The 20,763-nt window shown below is 43.5% G+C and overlaps 1 protein-coding gene across 2 annotated transcripts; it reads left to right on the top strand.

Moving 5' to 3' along the window:
* The first annotated feature begins 11,076 nt into the window (after positions 1-11,076).
* On the top strand, positions 11,077-13,257 carry Gal3st1 (galactose-3-O-sulfotransferase 1). 2 transcript variants are annotated; one of them, XM_027953382.2, is made up of 2 exons: positions 11,077-11,210; positions 12,117-13,257. In XM_027953382.2, exons 1-2 carry the CDS (start codon positions 11,077-11,079, stop codon positions 13,255-13,257), a joined length of 1,275 nt encoding a protein of 424 aa, XP_027809183.1. The 2 variants fall into 2 exon arrangements, with proteins under 2 accessions (XP_027809183.1, XP_027809182.1); XM_027953381.2 differs by having other exon boundaries at positions 12,114-13,257.
* Positions 13,258-20,763: the final 7,506 nt, after the last annotated feature.

Below are 20,763 nucleotides of genomic sequence, written 5' to 3'. Positions count from 1 at the left end.
TCATGCAAAGGGCTCTGCATGCCTCACGTCTGTGGATCCTCTGAGCAAGCCTGTGAGAACATGGATATACTTCCACTCTTTAGAAACTTAAATTAAAAAAGAATTCACTTGCCTGAGGTCACCCAGATGGGAAATGGTGGAGGTAGGATTCATAATCAGGGTATCTCAGAGAATCCAGGAGTGGAGAGGTGGGTGAGGATATCTACCTTTCAGCACCTTTTTAAAGCCTTCCTACTGTTACATATATTTATACAAACAAGTGCATCACCTTTAAAAGATAATTTCAGGCCTGTTACAAAGTACAGAGAATGAGATTACCAACTCCTACATACTCACCCCTGAGGTTCTCGGTATTTTTGGAGCTAACAAAGAAGTGACTGACTTCTTGTTGAATCTATGATTTGCTGCTTTGGGTCGACTCAGATCTGCCATCAGGAAGGAGGATGATTTTGCTTAAACAAGACGAGCTAAAAAAGCTATGGGCTTGCTCCTAATTCTGGCTTTGCTGTTAAGCCCTTCCACAAGCTACTGAGCCTCAGTTTCCCCACCTATAGTGCCAGTAGACACCATAACACTGGGAAGGTCTGTTAATTTCATGGGTGTGTGTGTGGCTGCCCTTTGAAACAGTAGATGGGTGACCCAGTAAGATTAAAAAGTGCCTTCTGAATCATCAAAGAACATTGCCCTTTCTCAGTAACCTAGTATCAATTGGCATACATACCTATACCCAAAAGGGCATTGGAGTAGGAGCAAGATTTCAGAACTGACAATTTGGAGGTGGTCTTATGAGCCAGCAAATGACCTGCTGGGCACTTCTCCCCATCTCTGCTCCAGCACCCCACTCCAGAGGGATTGAGTGAGGAAGCTTCCAGATCCTTATAAGTCTCTCCTGAAGGGAGGCCCACCCTTTCTCTACTGCACCTTTAGGTGTGCAGTCCACACTTTCCAGCTCTATACCAGGCGTCTACTGCCTGCTCCTCATCTAGGACATAGAGGTTCAGAGAGGGCAGCCTGCTTTCCTCACAAACACAGTGAGGTGGGACATAAACTCAGACTAGCCACTTTCCCCTGCTCTGCCAGCGAGGCTGTGGTTTTTAAAAATGGATATATCTTTTTTCCCTGCTAAAGTAATACAGGTTCCTTTGTGTAAAAAAAAAAAAAAAAAGAAAAATGGTGTTTGTGTCTCTGTGTATGGGTGGGTGGGTGGGTGGGTGTGTATGAGAAAGAGAAAGGCAGTGGGAGTTTTGTTTTGTTTTATTTTATTTTTTTGCAACTGGGAATCAAACCCAGGATCTCACATATATGAGGCAAGCACTCTACCACTGAGCTATACCCCCTGCTCTTTTAATTTTATTTTGAGAGACGGTCTCTAAGTTGCCCAATTGTTCTTGAACTTGAAATTCTCCTGCCTCAGCCTCCCACTTAGCTGAGATTACAGGCATGTACCACCATGCCTATACATTTTGATTACAGAATCAAAATGTGTTACAGAAAGTATATGGCTCTGCTCTCCTGGGAAGTATAGCTTCTCTTTGGTAGTCTTTTAAAACTCTTTTACAAGGTACATATGTATAGCTTTGCTCTATATGAATAAGTTCATTCTGTCTACTGTGTAATCAGGCTGAATACTAGGCATCTCTTTTTAACCTCTCTGATACTCAGTTTCCTAGTCTGAAAAATTGATATAAAGGCCTTATGAGCATTGGAGGATCTGTAAGTAATACTTCAGTCTCCATCTCTGTGTGCTCATCTCAGATCTCTTGTTAGATTTTCTTTGAAGATATTGCCACAAGTAGGATTGCTCGGCCTGAGAGTGGTCACCATTAGAACACATAATAGTTGCTTTCAAATTTGTAATCTTTTCTGATTTTTTTTTTGTGTTTTTTCTTTTGCAGTGCTGGGGATTGAATCCAGGGCCTTGTGTGTGCTAGGCAAGTGCTCTTACCAATAAGCTACACACCCAGCTCTCTTTTTGTTCCACTTTTACAGCTTCCTCCCATGTCCTTATGGCTGTACCTCTGGGACACTCTCACACGACTACCTTCTCTGCCAGAGCTCTGTTTCTCTGTGTGCATGTTGAGCCAATGGCATGGATTGCGCATCAGTTGGGGAATGGCTTTGGAGGCCCTCGCTGCCATTTTTCTCTCCCTGGGACACTTACCATCCTGCTCTTGTAAGCGCAGGCTTCCTCTCCTTCCTCCCTATTGCTGGTGACTCCATCTACTCCTGTGGCCTCAGGTTTCAACTCTGTGCCTGTGGGCCCCAACCTGCCTCCCTCAAGACCTCCCTCTTCTGCTCCAGGCAGAGTATCCCACTGCTTGTTGGACTGTCCATGGACATCCCACATAGACTTCTTGTGTCCTAGTGGAAACTGACATACCACCCTACCTTCCTACTAAACCTGCCCCTCTCAGCCTCCTCAGTGCAGGGCCTCACCCAACCCTCAGCCAGCCAGTCATCCCAAAAGGAACTTTCCCCTCTCCTCCTCCATGCCTGGTCACCCAGCAAATGCTGTCTATATCATGGTTTACAGATGGTGCCTGTGCATCCCCACCTTCCCCTTAGTCCAGATCATCTCATAGTTGGACAGCTGTAACAGCTTACCATCAAGGTCTGTCTCCTCCTCCCTTTCCTTCCCCACCCCTACCATTCATTTTCCACCTAACATCCCTGTGGGAATCCCATCTTCTCACTCCTCTGCTGAAGATCCTTCTGGTGTTTCCCATCACCCACAGCATCAGGCTAGACTTCTTGGCATGGCTTTTTGAGGTCAGTGTATCCTTCTTGCCTCTGCCCTGTTTTTTTGGCTATGCCCCTAAGTCTCCCCTGTCTACCCAGCCTCATATGGACACTTCAGCCAGGTTGAACAATAGTTTCTCAATTGCCTGGACCTTTGCATATGCTTTTCTTTCTGCTTGTTTATTCCAGAATAACATGTACATTCGTTAATAACAGGAGCTATCATAATAGACAAACCCCAAGTTCCAAAACACTTAACACAAAGGCAACTTAATTTCTATTTTCTTGAAATCTAGTGGATGTTTGTGGACAGTGAGGCAGAGACCCAGGCTCCTCCCATCTCATGGCTCCACCCACTTCCACATCCTTGAAGATCACCCCATTCACTGGGTAGAGGGAAAGTGGAACACAGAGGAGTTCTGCTCTCTTAACCTCATCAGTATCATTCTGTTCATATTCCATCAACCAGAATTCAGTCACATAAATACACTGACTGCAAAAGAGGATGGGAATTGTCTAACCATGTAACCATGGAGAAAAGGGAACTGCCTTTGGAAAGTGGAGAACACACAGCAGCAGTTACTACCACTGGCGCCTCCTCACCCACAAAGTCTCCTTCCCTGACACCACCCCTCACCCCTTCCCTAGGCTGGATCATGTGTCTTCTCTGTGCTGCAGCAAGCCCCAACCAGTTTCCTCCATCACAGGTTATCTTGCTTCTCTGGACACCCTAGGACTGTGAGCACCATATGCCCTGCACTTAGTGTCCTGTGTACTCTAATACTGGAATCTAGAGACCAAAAAAAAAAAGAAGATGAGGACCAAAATCTTAATGGTAGTGACTTCCAGGAATGGGTCTCTTTTCATTATATTCTTTATGTTTTGTGTTTTCTGAATTTTGTTCAGTGATCCTATATTGCTATTATCATTTAAATTTTTTTTTGGTAGAGGGAGAATGAACCAAAGATGGTATCACTAATATTTCTGGCAGTAACCCCTGCTGTTAGGATGATGGGGGACAAAATTCTGCAATCAAGCCTCCCCACTCTGAAATGTTGGCTTCATTTGGGTCTTTACTTGCCTCCCCACTCTGGGCACCATCTCACTTGCTCCTGGAGAGCCTGAGTGCCACTCCTTCACCGCTGCCCCATAGAGTGGGGATGACAGCCAAGGTCTTCAGCCAGCAATCTGAGAGTGGCATGATGTATGGGAAGTCCCAAACACAGGAATGGATACTGTTTGGTTCAGAGTCCACATTCCTAAGTCGTAGTCACTGCTGTTCAATGCCAGCTCTGCTCTGCTTCACCCCCATAAAACTGTCTTCAAACCAGCTCATTCTAATTTCCAATGGGCATTAGAAAAAAAATAAAACAATTCCAAAGCATGTCCCAAACCTGATTCCAGCACTTGGAGAGATTGTAACTCTCAGCCTGGCCTGTGGCAGTTTTAGCTCTGGTATTTTGTGGGTACTTGGGGCTTCTCAGGTTGGATGGGGTTTTCAGAAAACAGGGGCTCACAGCAAGTGTCAGGTGCCTGCTGCTCCCTGGGAGGAACTTGCAGTTGCTTAATGTATGAGAATGCTCAGTGGGGATGGAAAACTGTCACAAAATTATGATTATTAACTAATAGTGATCCCTGGGTCTCTAGAGCCTGCTGCCTGGGCCATGATGGGGCACTGGGCATCACTGCTGAAGGGAAGATAAAGAAGCCTTCTAGGCACAAGGGGTCACTTTGTCCAGAGACAAAGCCAAGACAGACCTAAGCCTAAGTTTTCAGTGTGGGGCTGAGCCCAAGAGCCTGGCCTTTATAGCCAGTGTCCCTAGAATTGCCTCTTAGACCTGCTGAAGCCCCAGGAAGAATCAGCTTTTGCAGTCAGCCCAAATCCTACAAAGCTGGTCTAGGGTGTATATGTGTCCCCAGCCCTCACCCACAACAGGCCAGGAGCTGCCCAGAATGGATTCTGTATCCTCTCTGATGAAGAAGCTAGAGCTCAGAGAATAAGATCTCTCCAGACTCATCCTCGAAGCCCTGGTCAGACACTGACTCCTGGAAGTCTTCCATGCCCAGTTAGTTGCTTACTCCTCAGGGATCCTGCAGATTTGGAATTAACCTTGGTCCCTAGGTATGTGTCAGCCCCTTTAAGTCCTGGATCTTGGCACATCTTCGTTTGGACTCTTTGTTGTCTGCTGCGTGATCTTCAGCTCTCTGAGACTTGGTTTCTTCACCTGAGGAGTGGCTGATGGAGGTGCTTGGTGCTTGGGGCAGCTGTGAGACTTAAATGAGGTTCAGTGTGGATCATTAGCCTCCGGCCTCCTTTTCCTCCCTTCAAGCCTTCAAGCCTGTCCTGTGCTTTCTGCAGGGCTCTGCAGTTGCTGTGTCCTTGGCCCAAGGACGTCTGGAACTCTGCTGAGCCCTTAGATAAAAGCTGCCCGGTTGTCAGGTCCAGGGAGAGGCGTGGGACCGCCCAGGGCTGTTCAGCAGGGTGTGAGGGGCAGAGGGCCAGGGAACCACCTGCAGGGTACTGGGATATGCCACTTGCTGTCCCCAGGGAGAGAACTCATAAATATTCACACCCACTGGAGCAGGAGGGAGCCAGCCAGGCTGCTACTGGGTGTCATTGGAGCATTCTTTTCTCCCAGTGACTGCAGAGGCAGCCCAGGAGTCAGATGTAGCTCAGGCTGGGAGAGGAAAGGATAGCCAGTCACAACCAGAGGTGAGTAGATCCCCTCTGCACTCACACCAGGGTCCTCTTGGTGGTGATGCTCTAGGCCAGGTTTACCTTCCTGAGTTTGGTTTCCCTGTGTGTTAGATGTGGGGATAAGTCCTATTTTTTCTTTATTTCCTGAGGGGTCTTAGCTGAACCGTCCTAGCTGAATGGGAGGACGCCTGGGCCTGGCCTGCTGCCAGTCACCTGCACTGATGGAGGCCAGTGTGACTGGGGTAATCAATCCACAAAGGCAAGGATAGATTGAAGTGGAAACTGGCTAGGGGATTGTGTCCTGTGTCCCTGAGTCTGTGACCACTATGGACAGTGGAGGTGGAAGACCCAGGTTCTGGTTCTATTTCTTGTACTATGTGACCTTGAGGGTGCCCCTGCCCTCTTAGAAACTTGACTTCCCTGCCTCTCTGTCTTCTGGCTTAGAGATCATGAAACTTAAGCTGCACTGAGATTGTCCTTGAACCTGGGGACTTTGGAGATGGGGCCAGGAGTGGGACCTGGGAGGGTAATAATAATGATAACAATGGCGGCAGGCCATGCACAGCAAGTGTTTGCTCTGCGTCTGCTCTGTGCTGCGGGATGCAGAGGATCTGCACAGCACCCAGTGATGGAAGGAAAGTTGGTACTATCATGTAGGAAGAAAATTTGAGGCCCAGAGAGGGACACAGCCTTTCCTGGAGCACACAGTAAGAAAATAACAGACGGGATTTAAAACCAGAACCTAGCCCTAGAGTTGCTGTCTCCAGAGAACTCTTGTGTGTGGCTCCCACGTGCCTAATTTTCACATGTGCTCTTGTGCACACATGACCCTTACTAGTATGACTTCCATGTTTAGCTTTCACTCTTGGGATATTTACATACATGTGGCCTATATGCATGGCTCTGACCTGTTTGTCTGTCTCACACATGGGCTGTTTCCTATGTGGCCCTCAACGAGGCGTTGGCTGCCTGGACCATGGTCTCATATACACTCCGGGATAGGGCTACGTGACCCTGAGGGTTATGGGGGTCATTCATCAAACATTCACCAGGTGCCAAGTCCAGGAAGCTCAGGAATGAGTCACTGCTGTAAGGCTCGCCTGAAGCTGAGCACAGAGAGGATCTTTCCTCTGAACACCCAGGCATGTGAATCAAGACTGCATCCTGGTAAATAATGATAATGGTTAATTATCATCACTATTAATAATTAATATGTGTCCACCGCCTTCTGAGTACATGCATTCTCTCATTAGAATCTCACAGCCTCAGGACTGTTCTCCCTCAAGCCAGGCTCCTGGCTGCCAGCCAGCACCCCTCTGGGCCTTAGTTTACCCGGAGGCTCTGCCTATGAACACAAAGAATCCTGTCTGCCCTGATCTTGCTGTTGTGTGGTCACTGTACACATGAGGAGACTAAGTCTCAGAAACAGTGAGCTTTGTGCCCAAATTCACAGAGGCCAGGCAGAAAGAGAATGAGTAGTATTGGACACTCAGGTGGCCAACATAGAAACACTAGCCATCAGGGCCCCTTTCCCCTCTCTGTTCATTCTGGATGCTGGCTCAACCCACAAAGACCAGTTCCTGCTGTGTTCTTGGGACAGAACTTCCCCCATGCCTTGGCCTGTGGTGGAATTGCTGCCATGGAAATGCTTCCTTCTTCCTTCCTTCCCTCCTTCTCTCCTTCCCTCTTTCCCTCCTATGGGTTTAGGGTGCTCCAGGTAGGATTGTCAGGGACAGAAAAGGAAGATGCGTGCTACTGGTCCACAGACCTGGGCTCAAATTCCTTCCATACCTCTGCCTTTATGAGTGACCCTGGGCAAGTTGGATCACCTCCTGTAGCCTCAGTTTCCCCATCTGCAAAATGGGACTGACAGTGGGTAAATTAACATCCATTGACTGGCAGCTGAGTAGAGACAGTTAAATGCTCTGAAAAATGCTCTGCCCCATGCCTGGCTTCTCACAGGGGCTCAAAATTATAATCAGAGTGTGAAATGGCCACGGATGCAGCAGCCAGCAGGGGCCAGGCTGGGCAAGGGCCTGGTGAGGTTTAAGGAAGTCAAAATGGGAGAATGTAGGAAGGAGTGAACCAGTGATGAGGTGGGTGGGGCCAAGTGGAACCTGATTGGCAGTTCAAGAAGGCTGGTCTGCCCCCTGCTGCCTGGCCTCCTGCCTAGACCTCCACCATTGCAGTCTCCCAGAGTTCCAGAAAGTACCCTGGTGAGTGGGGCTGCTGAGGCACGGGTGGGCCCTCAGAATATAGTCAGGGTGAGCCACAGAATCCTAATCCCTTCACATTTTAAAGCCATAGAAACTGAGGCTCAGGGCTCCACTCAGGGTTCTGAGCCAGTGTAAGACTCCAGCCTGAATTAGCCCCGCTTTCTGTTGTAGCCCTGAGGAGCAGGAGGCTGATAGGAACACTTGAGGCTTGGGGCAGGTTTGTGCTTTGTGAGCAGCCCAGTGGTCACTCCTTGTCCAGGGATGGCAGCAGGCCTTCAGGGAGGAGTTTAGGAGAGATTCAGCTTGCCTGACCCATCTCAGGGAGGCTCCCATGGGCCCAGCTAGAGTAACTCTCACCTTACACATGAGAAACAGAATCTAAGGAGGTCCCTGGCTTGTCTGAAATCACAGCATTGGATTGAAATAGGCCTGAGGGGTTGGGCCTGATGTTGGTATGTCTCCCTCCTAGAACCCCTCCTGACAGGTTTTATCCCACCTTGCAAGCTTTGTAATTTATTATTTAAATTATTTAATAGCTGAGTGCAATGTATTATCTTTTTCAGATTAAAAAGTAATATGGGCCCCTTTAAAGAATGCAACAGTTTAAAAAATGCATAATTTGGAAAAAATATTCCCATATATACTCTCCCCCAGATATGCAGAGGATACCATTGCTGAAATGTAGAATTCAGGTTGAACATTTCTAATCCAAAAATCTGAAATCCAAAATGCTCCCAAATCTGAAACTTTTGGAGTGCCCACATGATGCCACAAGTGGAAAATTCCACACCTAACCTCATGTGATGGGTCACAGCCAAAACAAAAGGACACTAAAAATATTGTATAAAATTACCTTCAAGCTATGGGTAGAAATGAATTTCATGTTTAGACTTGGGTTCCATTCCCAGGATATCTCATTATATAAAGGCAAATATTCTGTAATCAAAAAAAAAATCTGAAATTCAAAATATTTCTGGTTTCAAGCATTTTAGATAAGGGATAAGGGATACTTCACCTGTACTGCTCTCCACTTACTTTCTTCTGGATCTTCATGTAGTTTTACATACATATATAAAGAATATGGAGGGGTAATTGATGGACATATTGTTCTAGAACTTCCTTTTTTCCACACAAATAGATCATGATGTGTTTTTAGCTACACCTTGTTTTTGTTGTTGTTTTATTTTTTAAACATCTGCAGATGACTCTTTCTATGAATGGGCCTTGATTTATGTAATGGTTCCTTGCTGATAATCACTGAGGTTGTTTCTGATTTGCTCCTGTTTCTGATCAAGCAGCTGTGAATACCCTTGCACATGTGGCTTTACATTTGCCCAAGTGTTTAGAACAATGAGAAGTCAGAGAGCTTGCTCCTTTGTCCTTTGACATCACTGCCCTCCAACACTCTCCCTCACCCTTGCCCAATGCCCTGTCTACCTTGCAGAGTAAACAAGGATGTCATGAGGGAGACCAGATTCCCTCTTGTAGTACAGTGTCTTTCTTTGCAAATGCTTTTCATGTTCTTTCCAGTGAGGACCAATTTCTAAATGATGAACAAAGGACTCAAAGATTGGTGCCACCTGGTGGGTTGGCCTAAGGGGCCCTTTCTCCAGGAGAAGTTTGTGGATGCCTTGGATAACTTTTCCAGGGAGCAGTGTATGGGCTCCTACCCAGGTGGGCTGTTCTATCTTCTGCCCCTAGGGACAGTGGTGACGATCTATGCATGTGATCATTGGGCATTACATGTTACTTCTGGTGGCCTCAGGGGCTCAAGAGCTTAAGCTAAAGTGAGAGTAGAAAGTTCTAGGCCCTGGTTTTGCTGCTAAGGGGTGGTCCCCCCAACAAGCTCTCCCCTGGAGAGAGCTTATCCTCATTATAGCCTATATTTCAGTTTTCTGTGAATAGGGTTGCCACATTCAGACCAAACCTCCCTCTAAACAAATATACAATAACAATAAAAACCCCAAGATGCTGTTTAAATTATAGTTTGAATAATTTTTAGTATATCTCATGTAATATTTGGGACATAGTCATACAACTAAAATATTTTATTCATTAGTGAACTGAAATGTACATTTCACTGGGCATCTCTCCCTGTGGGCCATCAAAGAGAAGGTGGGTATGTGGGTAGAGGCCTGTCTGGTTGTGTGAGCTTAGTCACCTTCTCAGCTGTGAGCTTGTTTCTCTACCTGCCTCCCCTATAAATCCCAGTAATGCAGGGGCTGGTAAGAAAAGAGCAGGAGACTTAGCCCCTTATTGGGCAGCCACAAGGGTGGTACAGAGGACATATAGGGCTGGCACTCTAAAAAGTAAAGGATTCAGGTCCCCAGAGAGCTTCTGGCCTTTCCTGTAGACAGCCCATCCCAGGCCTGGGGACACAGAGCACTGAGCAAGGATCTACTTTTCCTTCTTACTTAAAAAAGTATTTCATTATGAAGCCCCAAAAGGTCCAAAAGTAAGGTAATGAACACTTGTGTCCTCACCAACCAGATTAAAATTTTGTTTTTTAAAAAAACATTTTTTTATTTTTAAAAATTTTTCCAATTTGTTTAAATGACAGCAGAATGCATTTTGTTTCATTGTACAAATGGAGCACAACTTTTCAGTTCTCTGGTTGTACATGTTGCAGAGTCGCACCATTTGTGCAATCATACATATACCTAGGGTAATGATGTCCATATCTCATTGTACCATCTTACCTACCCCCATGCCTCCTCCCCTCCCCTTCCCCTTTGCCCAATCCAAAGTTCCTCCATTCTTCCCATGCCCCTCCCCCATTATGTATCAACATCCACTGAGAGAACATTCAGCTTTTGGTTTTTTGGGATTGGCTTACTTCACTTAGCATATTTTCCAACTCCATCCATTTTACCAGCAAATGCTATAATTTTATTCTCTTTTAATGCTGAGTAATATTCCATTGCATATATGTACCACAGTTTCTTTATCCATTCATCTATTGAAGAACAGCTAGGTTGGTTCCAAAGTTTAACTATTGTGAATTGAGCTGCTATAAACATTCATGTGGCTGCATCACTGTAGTATACTGATCTTTAAGTCCTTTGGGTAGAGATCAAAGAGTGGGATAGCTAGGTCGAATGGTAGTCCCATTCCAAGTTTTCTAAGGAATCCCCATACTGCTTTTCAGAGTGCCAACAAGCTTAAAACTTAAAATGGAACCATGAGGCAGAAACTTCTCCATACCTTGTTTCTCTTTGAATTGACCCACCCTCTCTGTCTGCATCCCCATGGCTGTCTATCTCCATGTGTTTTTCTCTCTGTCCCTATCTGGACCCTGTAAGGGGTCACAGTGCTGGCAAAGGCAGGTCCTTGCTTCCAGGCCCAGAGCAGCCATGGGTGCTCGTTAGGGCCAGCCTCCTGATGCTTGTTTCCACTCTCTGCTGCCCCTTACAGGTGTCTGAGATGCCGCCCATGCTACAGAAGAAGCGCTGGGAGTCCATGGCCAAGGGGCTGGTTCTGGGAGCTCTGTTTACCAGCTTCCTGCTGCTATTGTACTCCTATGCTGTGCCCCCACTGCACACTGGCCTGACCTCCACGTGAGTAGCCTAGTTGAGCACCCAGTGGTGGGGATATAGAAGGACTACTTCCCTTCAGGGAGGCCCTGTAATTGCCTTACTACAGCACCTGCCTGAATGATTGATGCTGTATCCTGGGTAGCCATCCTGAACCCTGCATCATGCTCTGCTGGACAGAAACTCCACTACTGAGGGCAGAACTCACCATGAAATCCTGGGCCTCAGTGTGCTCATCTATGAAATGGGGAGAACAACAGAGCCTGCCTCATAGAGTGGGAGAATCACATCATATCATTTATGTCCAGGGCATGGATTATATTATCTGAGGCTCCAGGAGGGCCACAGGGAAGAGGTCAGTTTATCTAAAAGCACTCAGCTGGCACAGGGCCTGGATTCAAACTCCTGTATGATCCCAGGCCTTGCTCCTAACCATCTGGTAATCCTGATGGGCATATGGGTGCAGCAGACAGGAAAGGTTCCTCATGGAGATGCTCAGCACAGATCTGGCACAGCCTGTACTTTTAGTTGCTAGGTATTAAATTGAACTGGAGGAAATTGTCAATTACTGACCCTACTAAAGGGAAATTTCATGTGGTTCAACCTAGTACTATTTTACAATAAACATAAGGCACTGGCCATGATTGAGACAAAAGCCTGTGTGCCTCACTTCACTTCAGTCTCACACTAACATGACAAATAGGGCCTGTTATTCTCCCCACTTCACAGATGAGGAACAACTGAAGCCAGAGAGGCCAAATCACTGGCTCAGGCATTCAGCCTAGACTCAGGCCCATCTGTGTCCCCATCTCATCTCTGTTGCCACAACTGTCATCAACAAACCCATGTTTAGGCATGAGGGCCCAAGGTTCTGAGTCCCCAGACCCCCAGCGGCCTCTGACACTCTTCCTACCTCTCTGTCTCTAGCAGGACCCCCGATGCCATAGCACCCTGCTCCCCAGTCTCTGGTGAGTCAGAGGGGGTGATTCTGGCCAATGGCTCATTTAGAGGTTGCCAGCCGCGGCGCAACATCGTGTTCATGAAGACACACAAGACGGCCAGCAGCACGCTGCTCAACATCCTGTTCCGCTTTGGTCAGAAGCACGGGCTCAAATTCGCCTTCCCCAATGGTCGCAACGACTTCGATTACCCGGCCTTCTTCACCCGCAGCCTGGTGCAGGACTACCGGCCCGGGGCCTGCTTCAACATCATCTGCAACCACATGCGCTTCCATTACGAGGAGGTGCGTGGCCTGGTGCCACCCAATGCCACTTTCATCACCGTGCTCCGGGACCCTGCCCGCCTTTTCGAGTCCTCCTTCCACTACTTTGGGCCCGTGGTGCCCCTCACGTGGAAGCTCTCAAGCAGCGACAAGCTGGCAGAATTCTTGCAGGACCCAGATCGCTACTACGATCCCAACGGCTACAACGCCCACTACCTCCGCAATTTGCTCTTCTTCGATCTGGGCTATGACAGTGGCCTAGACCCTGGCAGCCCACAGGTGCAGGAGCACATACTGGAGGTGGAGCGCCGCTTCCACCTGGTACTCCTCCAGGAGTACTTTGACGAGTCTCTGGTGCTGCTGAAGGATCTGCTCTGCTGGGAGCTGGAGGACGTGCTGTACTTCAAGCTCAACGCCCGTCGTGATTCACCAGTGCCTCGGCTCTCTGGGGACCTGTACCGCCGTGCAACAGCTTGGAACATGCTGGATGCCCGCCTCTACCGCCACTTCAATGCCAGCTTCTGGCGCAAAGTGGAGGCCTTTGGGCGGGAGCGTATGGCCCAAGAGGTGGCTGCCCTGCGCCGTGCCAATGAGCGCATGCGGCGTATCTGTATTGATGGTGGTCGGGCAGTGGATGCGGCTGCCATCCAGGACTCAGCCATGCAGCCCTGGCAGCCGCTGGGTTCCAAGTCCATCCTTGGTTACAACCTCAAGAAGAGCATTGGGCAGCGACACCAACAGCTCTGCCGTCGGATGCTCACGCCCGAGATCCAGTACCTGATGGATCTCGGCGTTAACCTCTGGGTCACCAAGCTCTGGAAGTTCATTAGGGACTTTCTGCGGTGGTGACATCCTGCTGACCTGTGGCCTCCCAGCTCTTTCACTACAGAGGGGCTGGGCAGGGACCTGTGATGTTGGCTTCCTTCAGCCCCTCCTGGTGCCACCCTGAACCTCAGGGTGAGGAGAGGCTCTCAAGAGGATGTAGCCAACCAGAACTGGGCCCCTGGTACACAGGGCCTCACAGGAGAGCAGTATTTGACTAATTATACTATTTTTTATTAAACCCCCTACCCTCTTATTTCCTGCCTCCCCTTAAAGGGGAGACCTCAGAAGTAAAAGGATTTGATGTTGTGTTTTTGTTAATCAGCCTCAGTGGTGGTGACTGGAAGGGCCCTGGGATGGGGGAATCCCAAAAGAGCACGGTGATCTGTCTGTGAAAGTGTCTGTAAGACAGCCCAGTGCAGAGCAGGGATCTGATATGTATGTTACATATTGAAGCCTTGTGTGGTTCAGGAACTCCCATGGCTTCCAAGACCTGGAAAATTTTTGTTTGTGCATGTCTGAATGTGCGCAAGTGCATGTGTGACCAAACTCTGATTTTGTGCCTGGTCCTGGGATAAGTGCTTTATGGACATTATCTCAACTCATCTTCACCAAAACTCAGGGTTGTAGGGGCTATTATCTCATGTGAGAGGAGGAAAGGAGCTCAGAGAGGGAAAATCACCTGGCTGAGATCACACTGTAAATGGTAGGACTGGAGCAGGTACCTGGTGAGTGGAAGATATGGGAAGATCAGGATGGAGTCCAAGAATGAGTGAATGTGTGTGTCTGTGCGTGCATGTTCGCACCCATGTGTGTGTGATGGAGGTGGGGTGGGGAGTATTTTGTGGGGCAGGTTCTGGGCCCAGGCTAAGAGCTTCTTACTCATTAATCCTCATAATAACCTTTCCCCCCCTCACATTTTTAATTTGCACATTATAGTTGTACATATTGATGAGATTTTTTGTTACATACTTATATATTCATAATAATCTTCAAGCCAGGCACAATTACTATCCCATATTATAGATGTGGGAACTGTAGTTTTAATAGGGCAAGGGACTTGCCCAAGGTCACATTACAAGATACATCAGATTCAGGACTCAAATGATCTCTCAAGGACCCCCAAATCTTTCCATCTTTGTATCTGTTCACTCTGTCCCTACTGCTCCTTCCCCTGGCTTCCAGTCAGCACTTCCTATCTCCACCCACCTTTCCCACTTCTGCTCTCCCCCGAATGCCTCACACATCTGCCCCCTCCACCCTCACATTCAGTTCAATTAATAAAAAATAAATAAACAAACTGGTCTCCACCTAATACCTGTTGCACCCCTAGACCTCATCTGTCCCCAGGTATACAGCAGTCAACAAGTTGGTCAGGACTCTCTGGAACTTATATCTAGAAGTAAAGATGGCACCAAGGCACAGTCAGATGTTATTGACCAGGGTGGGGATGCTCCTGGCTCTAACTTCAGCTGATGATTGCCTCCTTCAGCATCTCCAGGGGGACAGTGGCTTTTGGTGGCACATACTGTCAGGCTTCCAACTAGAAATTGATATCCAGGACTGAATCCCAGAAGCCACAGTCAAGAAACTGTTTATTGGAGACCTATTGTGCCAGGCTCACACACACCTGAGCTGAAGTATCTACAGCCTCCCTTCTATGTACACCAAAAGTAAGAAAGGTTAATTCAAAGCCCCACACCTAATTAGTGCTAAAGGCAGAACTCAAACCAACATGGCTCGGCTCTTGACCCTTCTCTGGGTTTGTGATATCTGTCTCCTGGGTATGAGCTTTTTGGCCAAACAGCATGGGGGAGAGTTAGGGTGATTAATTGTCCCAGTATTTTGAGACTCTCCTGGTTTTAGCATTGAAAGTCCCACATCCCAGGAAACTCCTCAGTCCTAGAAAACAAGGTTTGACCTCACCAATTCCCTAGAGCCACCCTGCCTACACCTTCATAATCTTCCTGTAATGTTCTTTGCGACACATCCTTGGAGACTTTATCTAAATCATATGCAGGGAAATAAGCAAAAACAAAGAACTGACAAAAGCTAAGACTAGGGCTGGGTTGTGGCTTGGTGGTAGAGCACTTGCCTAGCATGTGTGAGGCACTGGGTTCGATTCTGAGAACCACATATAAATAAATGAATAAAATAAAGGCCCACCAACATCTTAAATTTCTTTTAAAAGCTAAGACTATTCCTACAAAAAGATGTTACTAATCCCAAATCTATGAGAGAATTTGCCCACAATTTTATTAGTCAAAGATGAATGTCACTTAGTATGTAGTATGATACTATCTTGAATTTAAAGAACCTCATAATTTTATCTTCTTAGACTCTGAAGGGCCTAGAAGTACTAATAATAACATTATTATATATTGCATTATTCTATTATTGTTGTTATTGGCATTTCAAGATCCTTTGGGATCCAAGGAGAACAAAGCTGGTAGAAAGCAGGTGCCAGAAATATAAATTACTACATTGGAAACATCTGCCTGATAGGTTCTAAGAGCATTACAGTTGTTAACTCATGAATTTATTTATTTTTTCATAGAGAAGCAAATTATTCATTTTTAAAAAATAGAGCCAAAGGAAGGGCAAAGGAAAATTCATTTTTAAGGGCCCTTAAGGGTTCCAATTCCATTGTGGTCTTGCTAATTTATAATCCCATCAACAGTATGAAAGTTTCCTTTTTCTCCATATCTTCTCTAGCATTTACGATTGCATAATTATATTCTTGATGGTTGCCATTCCAACTGGAGTGAGATTAATTCTCACTGTAGTTTCATTTGCATTTTCCTAACTGCTAAACATGTTGAACATGTTTTCATATATTTTTTGGCCATATGTATTTCTTATTTTGAGAAATGTCTGCTTAGTTCATTTGTCTATTTAATAATAGTGTTATTAGAGGGGTTGGATGGTAAACTTTTTGAATTCTTCATATACTCTGGATATTAATCTTCTGTCAGAAGGGTAGCTAGCAAAGATTTCTCTCCCATTCTATAGGTTCTCTCTTCATGTTCATAATTGTTTCCTTTGCTGGGCAGAAGCCTTTTAATTTGGTGCTATCCCATTTATTAATTCTTGTATTATTTCCTGAACTTTAGAAGTCCTATTGAGGAAGTTGTTGCTAATTCCTAGGTCTTTGATCCATTTTGAGTTGACTTTTGTGTAGAGTGAGAGATAAGGATCTAATCTCATTTTTCTATATATATGTGGAAAACTAGTTTTTCCAGTACTATTAGTTTAAAGGCTATCTTTTCTCCAATATATGTTTTTGGCAGCTTTGTTAAGGATCAATCAGATGATTATCTGTGTGAGTTTCTGTCTGTCTCTTATTTCATTTCTCTGGTTTATGTGTCTGGTTTTATGCCATTACGATGCAGTTTTTGTTACTATAGCCCTGTAGCATAATTGGAAATCAGATATTGTGATGCCTCCAGAGTTGCTTTTTTTGACTTAGAATTGCTTCAGCTATTTTAAGTCTTTTATTCATTCAAATGAATTTTAGGATTTTTCCTAGTCCTATAAAGAATGTCATTGATATTTTCATGGAGATTACATTGAATCTATGTTTTGTGTTTGGTAATATGACCATTTTAATAGTATTAATTCTGCCTATCCATGAACATGGGAGGTCTTTCCATCTTTTAGTGTCTTCAGTTTGTTTCTCAGTGTTCTATAGTTTTCATTGCAGAAGTTTCTCATCTCCTTGTTTAGATTTTCTTTCTTTCCTTCTTCCTTTCTTTCCTTCCTTCCTTCCTTCTTTCTTTCTTTCTTTCCTATTGTGAATGGAATTGTTTTCCTGATTTATTTCTCAGCACATTCATTATTGGTATATATGGAAGCTATTATTTTTGTATGTTGATTTTGTAACCTGCTACTTTGCTGAATTTATTAGCTCCAGCAGTCTTCTGGAGGTTTTGAATCTTCTAAATATAGGATCATATCACCTACAAACAGTGATAATTTGACTTCTTCTTTTCCTGTTTTTATTCCTTTTGTTTTTTCTCTTGCCTAATTGTTCTGGCTAGAAATTCTAGTACTATATCTAATAGGAGTGGTGAGAATGGACATTTTTGTTTTGTTCAAGAAACAAGTGGACATCTATGTCTTGTTTAAAGGAAATGCTTTCAGTTTTCCCCCATTCACCATGATGTCATCTTTGGGTTTATAAAATATAGCCTTTATGGTGTTGAGGTAGATTCCTCCTATTCCTAGTTTCTTCAATGTTTTTATCATAATTGGTGCTGAATTTTGTCAAAGGCTTTTTCTGAATCTATAACTATGTCAGTCTTGTCCCGATTTATATTTATGTGGGGAATTACATTTATTGATTTTCATATGTCAAACCATCCTTGCAATCTTGGAATGAAAACCACTTGATCATGATGTGTCTTAATATGTTTTGAATGCAATTTGCTAATATTTTTTATTTTTCCTTTTTAAAAATGGTTTACTGGTACATTATAATTATACAAAATAGAGGGATTCATTATGCCATGATTGTATATGCACACAACATAATTTTATCAATCTAATTTCCTAGTATCTTCCCTTTTCCTCTCCTCCTCTGATCCATTACTCTACTCTACTGATCTCCCTCTATTATTGTTATTTTAATTAGTACATTACAAAATATATATATATATATATATATATATATATATATATATATATATATATATATTCAGGATTCACTGTGGTATATTAATACCTAGAGATAGCATAATTTGGTAGATTTGATTTGGTAATATTTTATTAAGAATTTTTGCATTTAAGTTAATCAGGGATAGTGGTCTATAATTTTCTTTGTTTGATGTGTCCTTACCTGGTTTTGATATTAATGTCATACTGGCTTCATAGAATAAATTTGGAAGTGTTTCACTCCCTTTTTAGTTCGTGGAATAATTTAAAGAATGTTGGCATTATTCTTCTTTAAAGGTCTGGTGGAACTCAGCTGAGAATCCATGTGGCCCTGGGTGTTTTTTTTTTTGTTTTGTTTTTACTGGAAGGCTTTTTATTATTCCTTCTATTGGGTGTTATTGGTCTGTTCAGGTTTTCTGTGGCCTCTTGATTCAATTTTGACAAGTCATATGTGCCTAGAAGTACATCCATTTTTTCTAGAGTTTACAATTTATTGGAGTGTAAGTTTTCAAAATATTCTCTAACGATTCTCTGGATTTCTGTGATATCTATGGTGATTTCTCCTTTTTCACCTCCAATTTTTGTTAACTTGGGTCTTCTCTCTCTCTCTCTGGTTAGGGTTTACCAATCTTCTTTATCTTTTCAAAGAACCAACTTTTTGTTTCATTGATTTTTTGTATTGTTTCAATTCCCAATTTCATTGATTTTGGTTATGATATTAATTATTTTCCTCCTTCTACTGGTTTGGGGATTGGTTAGTTCTCATTTTTCAAGGGCCTTGAGATGCATCATTAGGATATTAATTTGGGATCTTTTGAAATTTTTTTATGTAGGCACTGGTAGCTATAAATTTTTATTTTAGAACCACCTTCCTTCATGGTGTCCCAGAGGTTCTGGTATTATATCATTATTCTTGCTTGATTCTAAGAATTTTTAAATTTCTCTCCTGATTTCCTCTATTGCCTACTTATCACTCAAAAGTACATTATTCAATCAAATTTATATCATTTCTGTAGTTTTTTTAGTGTTGATTTCTAATTTAATTCCATATGAGAACCTAAGATTGCAAGGAATTGTATTTTTTTTTTTTGTATTTTCTAAAGGTTGCTTTGTGATCTAAAATATAGCCTATTTTAGAGAAGGTTCATTGAGCAGCTGAGAAGAAAGTGAATTTGGCTGTTGTTGGATAAAATATTTTACACATGTCTGTTAGGTACAGTTTATTTATAATATTTTTATGTCTGAAGAGTTTTTGCTAAGTTTATGTCTGAATGAACTATTAGTGCAAGAGGTGTGTTGAAATTACTCAGTATTGTACTGGAGTCTGAATTGAGTAGTGTCTGTTTTTGTAATTAAGTGCACCAATTCTTGGGGCATAAGTATTTACTATCATTATGTTTTCTTTCCCTTTACCAATATGAAGTGACCTTCTTAGTCTCTTTTAATTAATTTTGGATTGAAGTCTGCTTTGTTGGATAAGAGAGTAGATACTCTCACTTGTTTGAGGGCTTCATTTGCATGGTATATTAATTTTCATCCTTTCACTTTCAGCCTGTGGCTGTCTTTACCTGTAAGATGAGTCTCTAGCAAACATATAGTTGGGTATTGGTTTTTAATACATCCTGCCACTGCCAATTGGAGAGTTGTAACCATTTACATTTAGGGTTATTATAGAGAAATGTTTATTAATTCCTGGATTTTTAAATAATATTTTTTAGGTGTTTTATTCTTTTTTTTTAAGATTTGTCCTTTCTTTTATGGTTGTAGATGGACAGAATACCTTTATTTTATTCATTTATTTTTATGTGGTGCTGAGGATCAAACCCAGTGTTTCACACATACTAGGCAAGCACTCTACCACTGAGCTACAACCCCAGCCCCATTTCATTTTATTTCTAATGTTTGATTTGGTACTGTTTCTTATTTACTTGTCTACTCTCCCAAATGAGATCTGTCCATTTGAGAGCTCTGGAGTTTGTTTTTTGTTTCTTCTGTGCTTAGCATTTCTGTTAGCATCAGTGCCAGTTTAGTAGTCATGAATTCTTTTAGTTTCTACTTATCTTGGAAGGTTTTATCTCTTCATGAATTCTGAAGAATAGCTTTGCTAGAAATAGCAATCTTGGTTGACAGTTATTTTTTTCCAGGGATTAGAATACATCATTCAAAGCCCTCCTGGTCTTTAGAGTTTGTATTGAGAAATCAGAAGTAATTCTAAATGGTTTGCCTCTAAATGTGACCTGTCCTTTTTCCTTTGAAGCTTTAAAAATTCTATCCTTATTCTTTATGTTAGGCATTTTAATTATAAAGTGGGTGGAGAGGTTCTTTTTAAATACTGTCTGTTTTGGAGTTCTGAGTGCATCCATATCTGGATGTTCATCTCATTCCCAAGACTTAGAAATTTTTCTGTTATTATTTCCCTGAAGAGATTACCCATGCCATTAGCTTGCATCTCTCAACCCTCTTCAATTCAAATTATTCTTAAATTAGGTCTCTTAATGTTGTCCCAGAGTCCTTGTATATTCTGCTCATGGTTATTTATTTTCTTTTCTTTAATACTGTCTGAATGTTCAAGCTGGCCACTTTGTTTTCCAGCTCTGAGATTCTGTCATCTGCATGGTGTACTCTCTTAGGGAGACTTTCTACTGAACATTTTGATTTATTTTGCCTTTTACTCCAAGATTTCTGTTTGGTTATTTTTCATTATCTCTATTTCCTTATTGACTTTATCACTCATATCCTATACTAACTTCCTTAATTCATTTAGTTATTTTTATGTGTTCTCTTGGAATTCATTGATCATTTTTATAATCATTCTTTTGAGTTCTTTATCTGGCATTTCATACACTTCGATATCTTTGGAGTCAGTTGTTGGTGAATTAT

This window comes from Marmota flaviventris, chromosome 1 (assembly GCF_047511675.1).
Source record: "Marmota flaviventris isolate mMarFla1 chromosome 1, mMarFla1.hap1, whole genome shotgun sequence".
Taxonomy (NCBI): domain Eukaryota; kingdom Metazoa; phylum Chordata; class Mammalia; order Rodentia; family Sciuridae; genus Marmota; species Marmota flaviventris.
The sequence above is the reverse complement of the archived record's forward strand: the minus strand, read 5'-3'. Positions and strand labels throughout refer to the sequence as shown.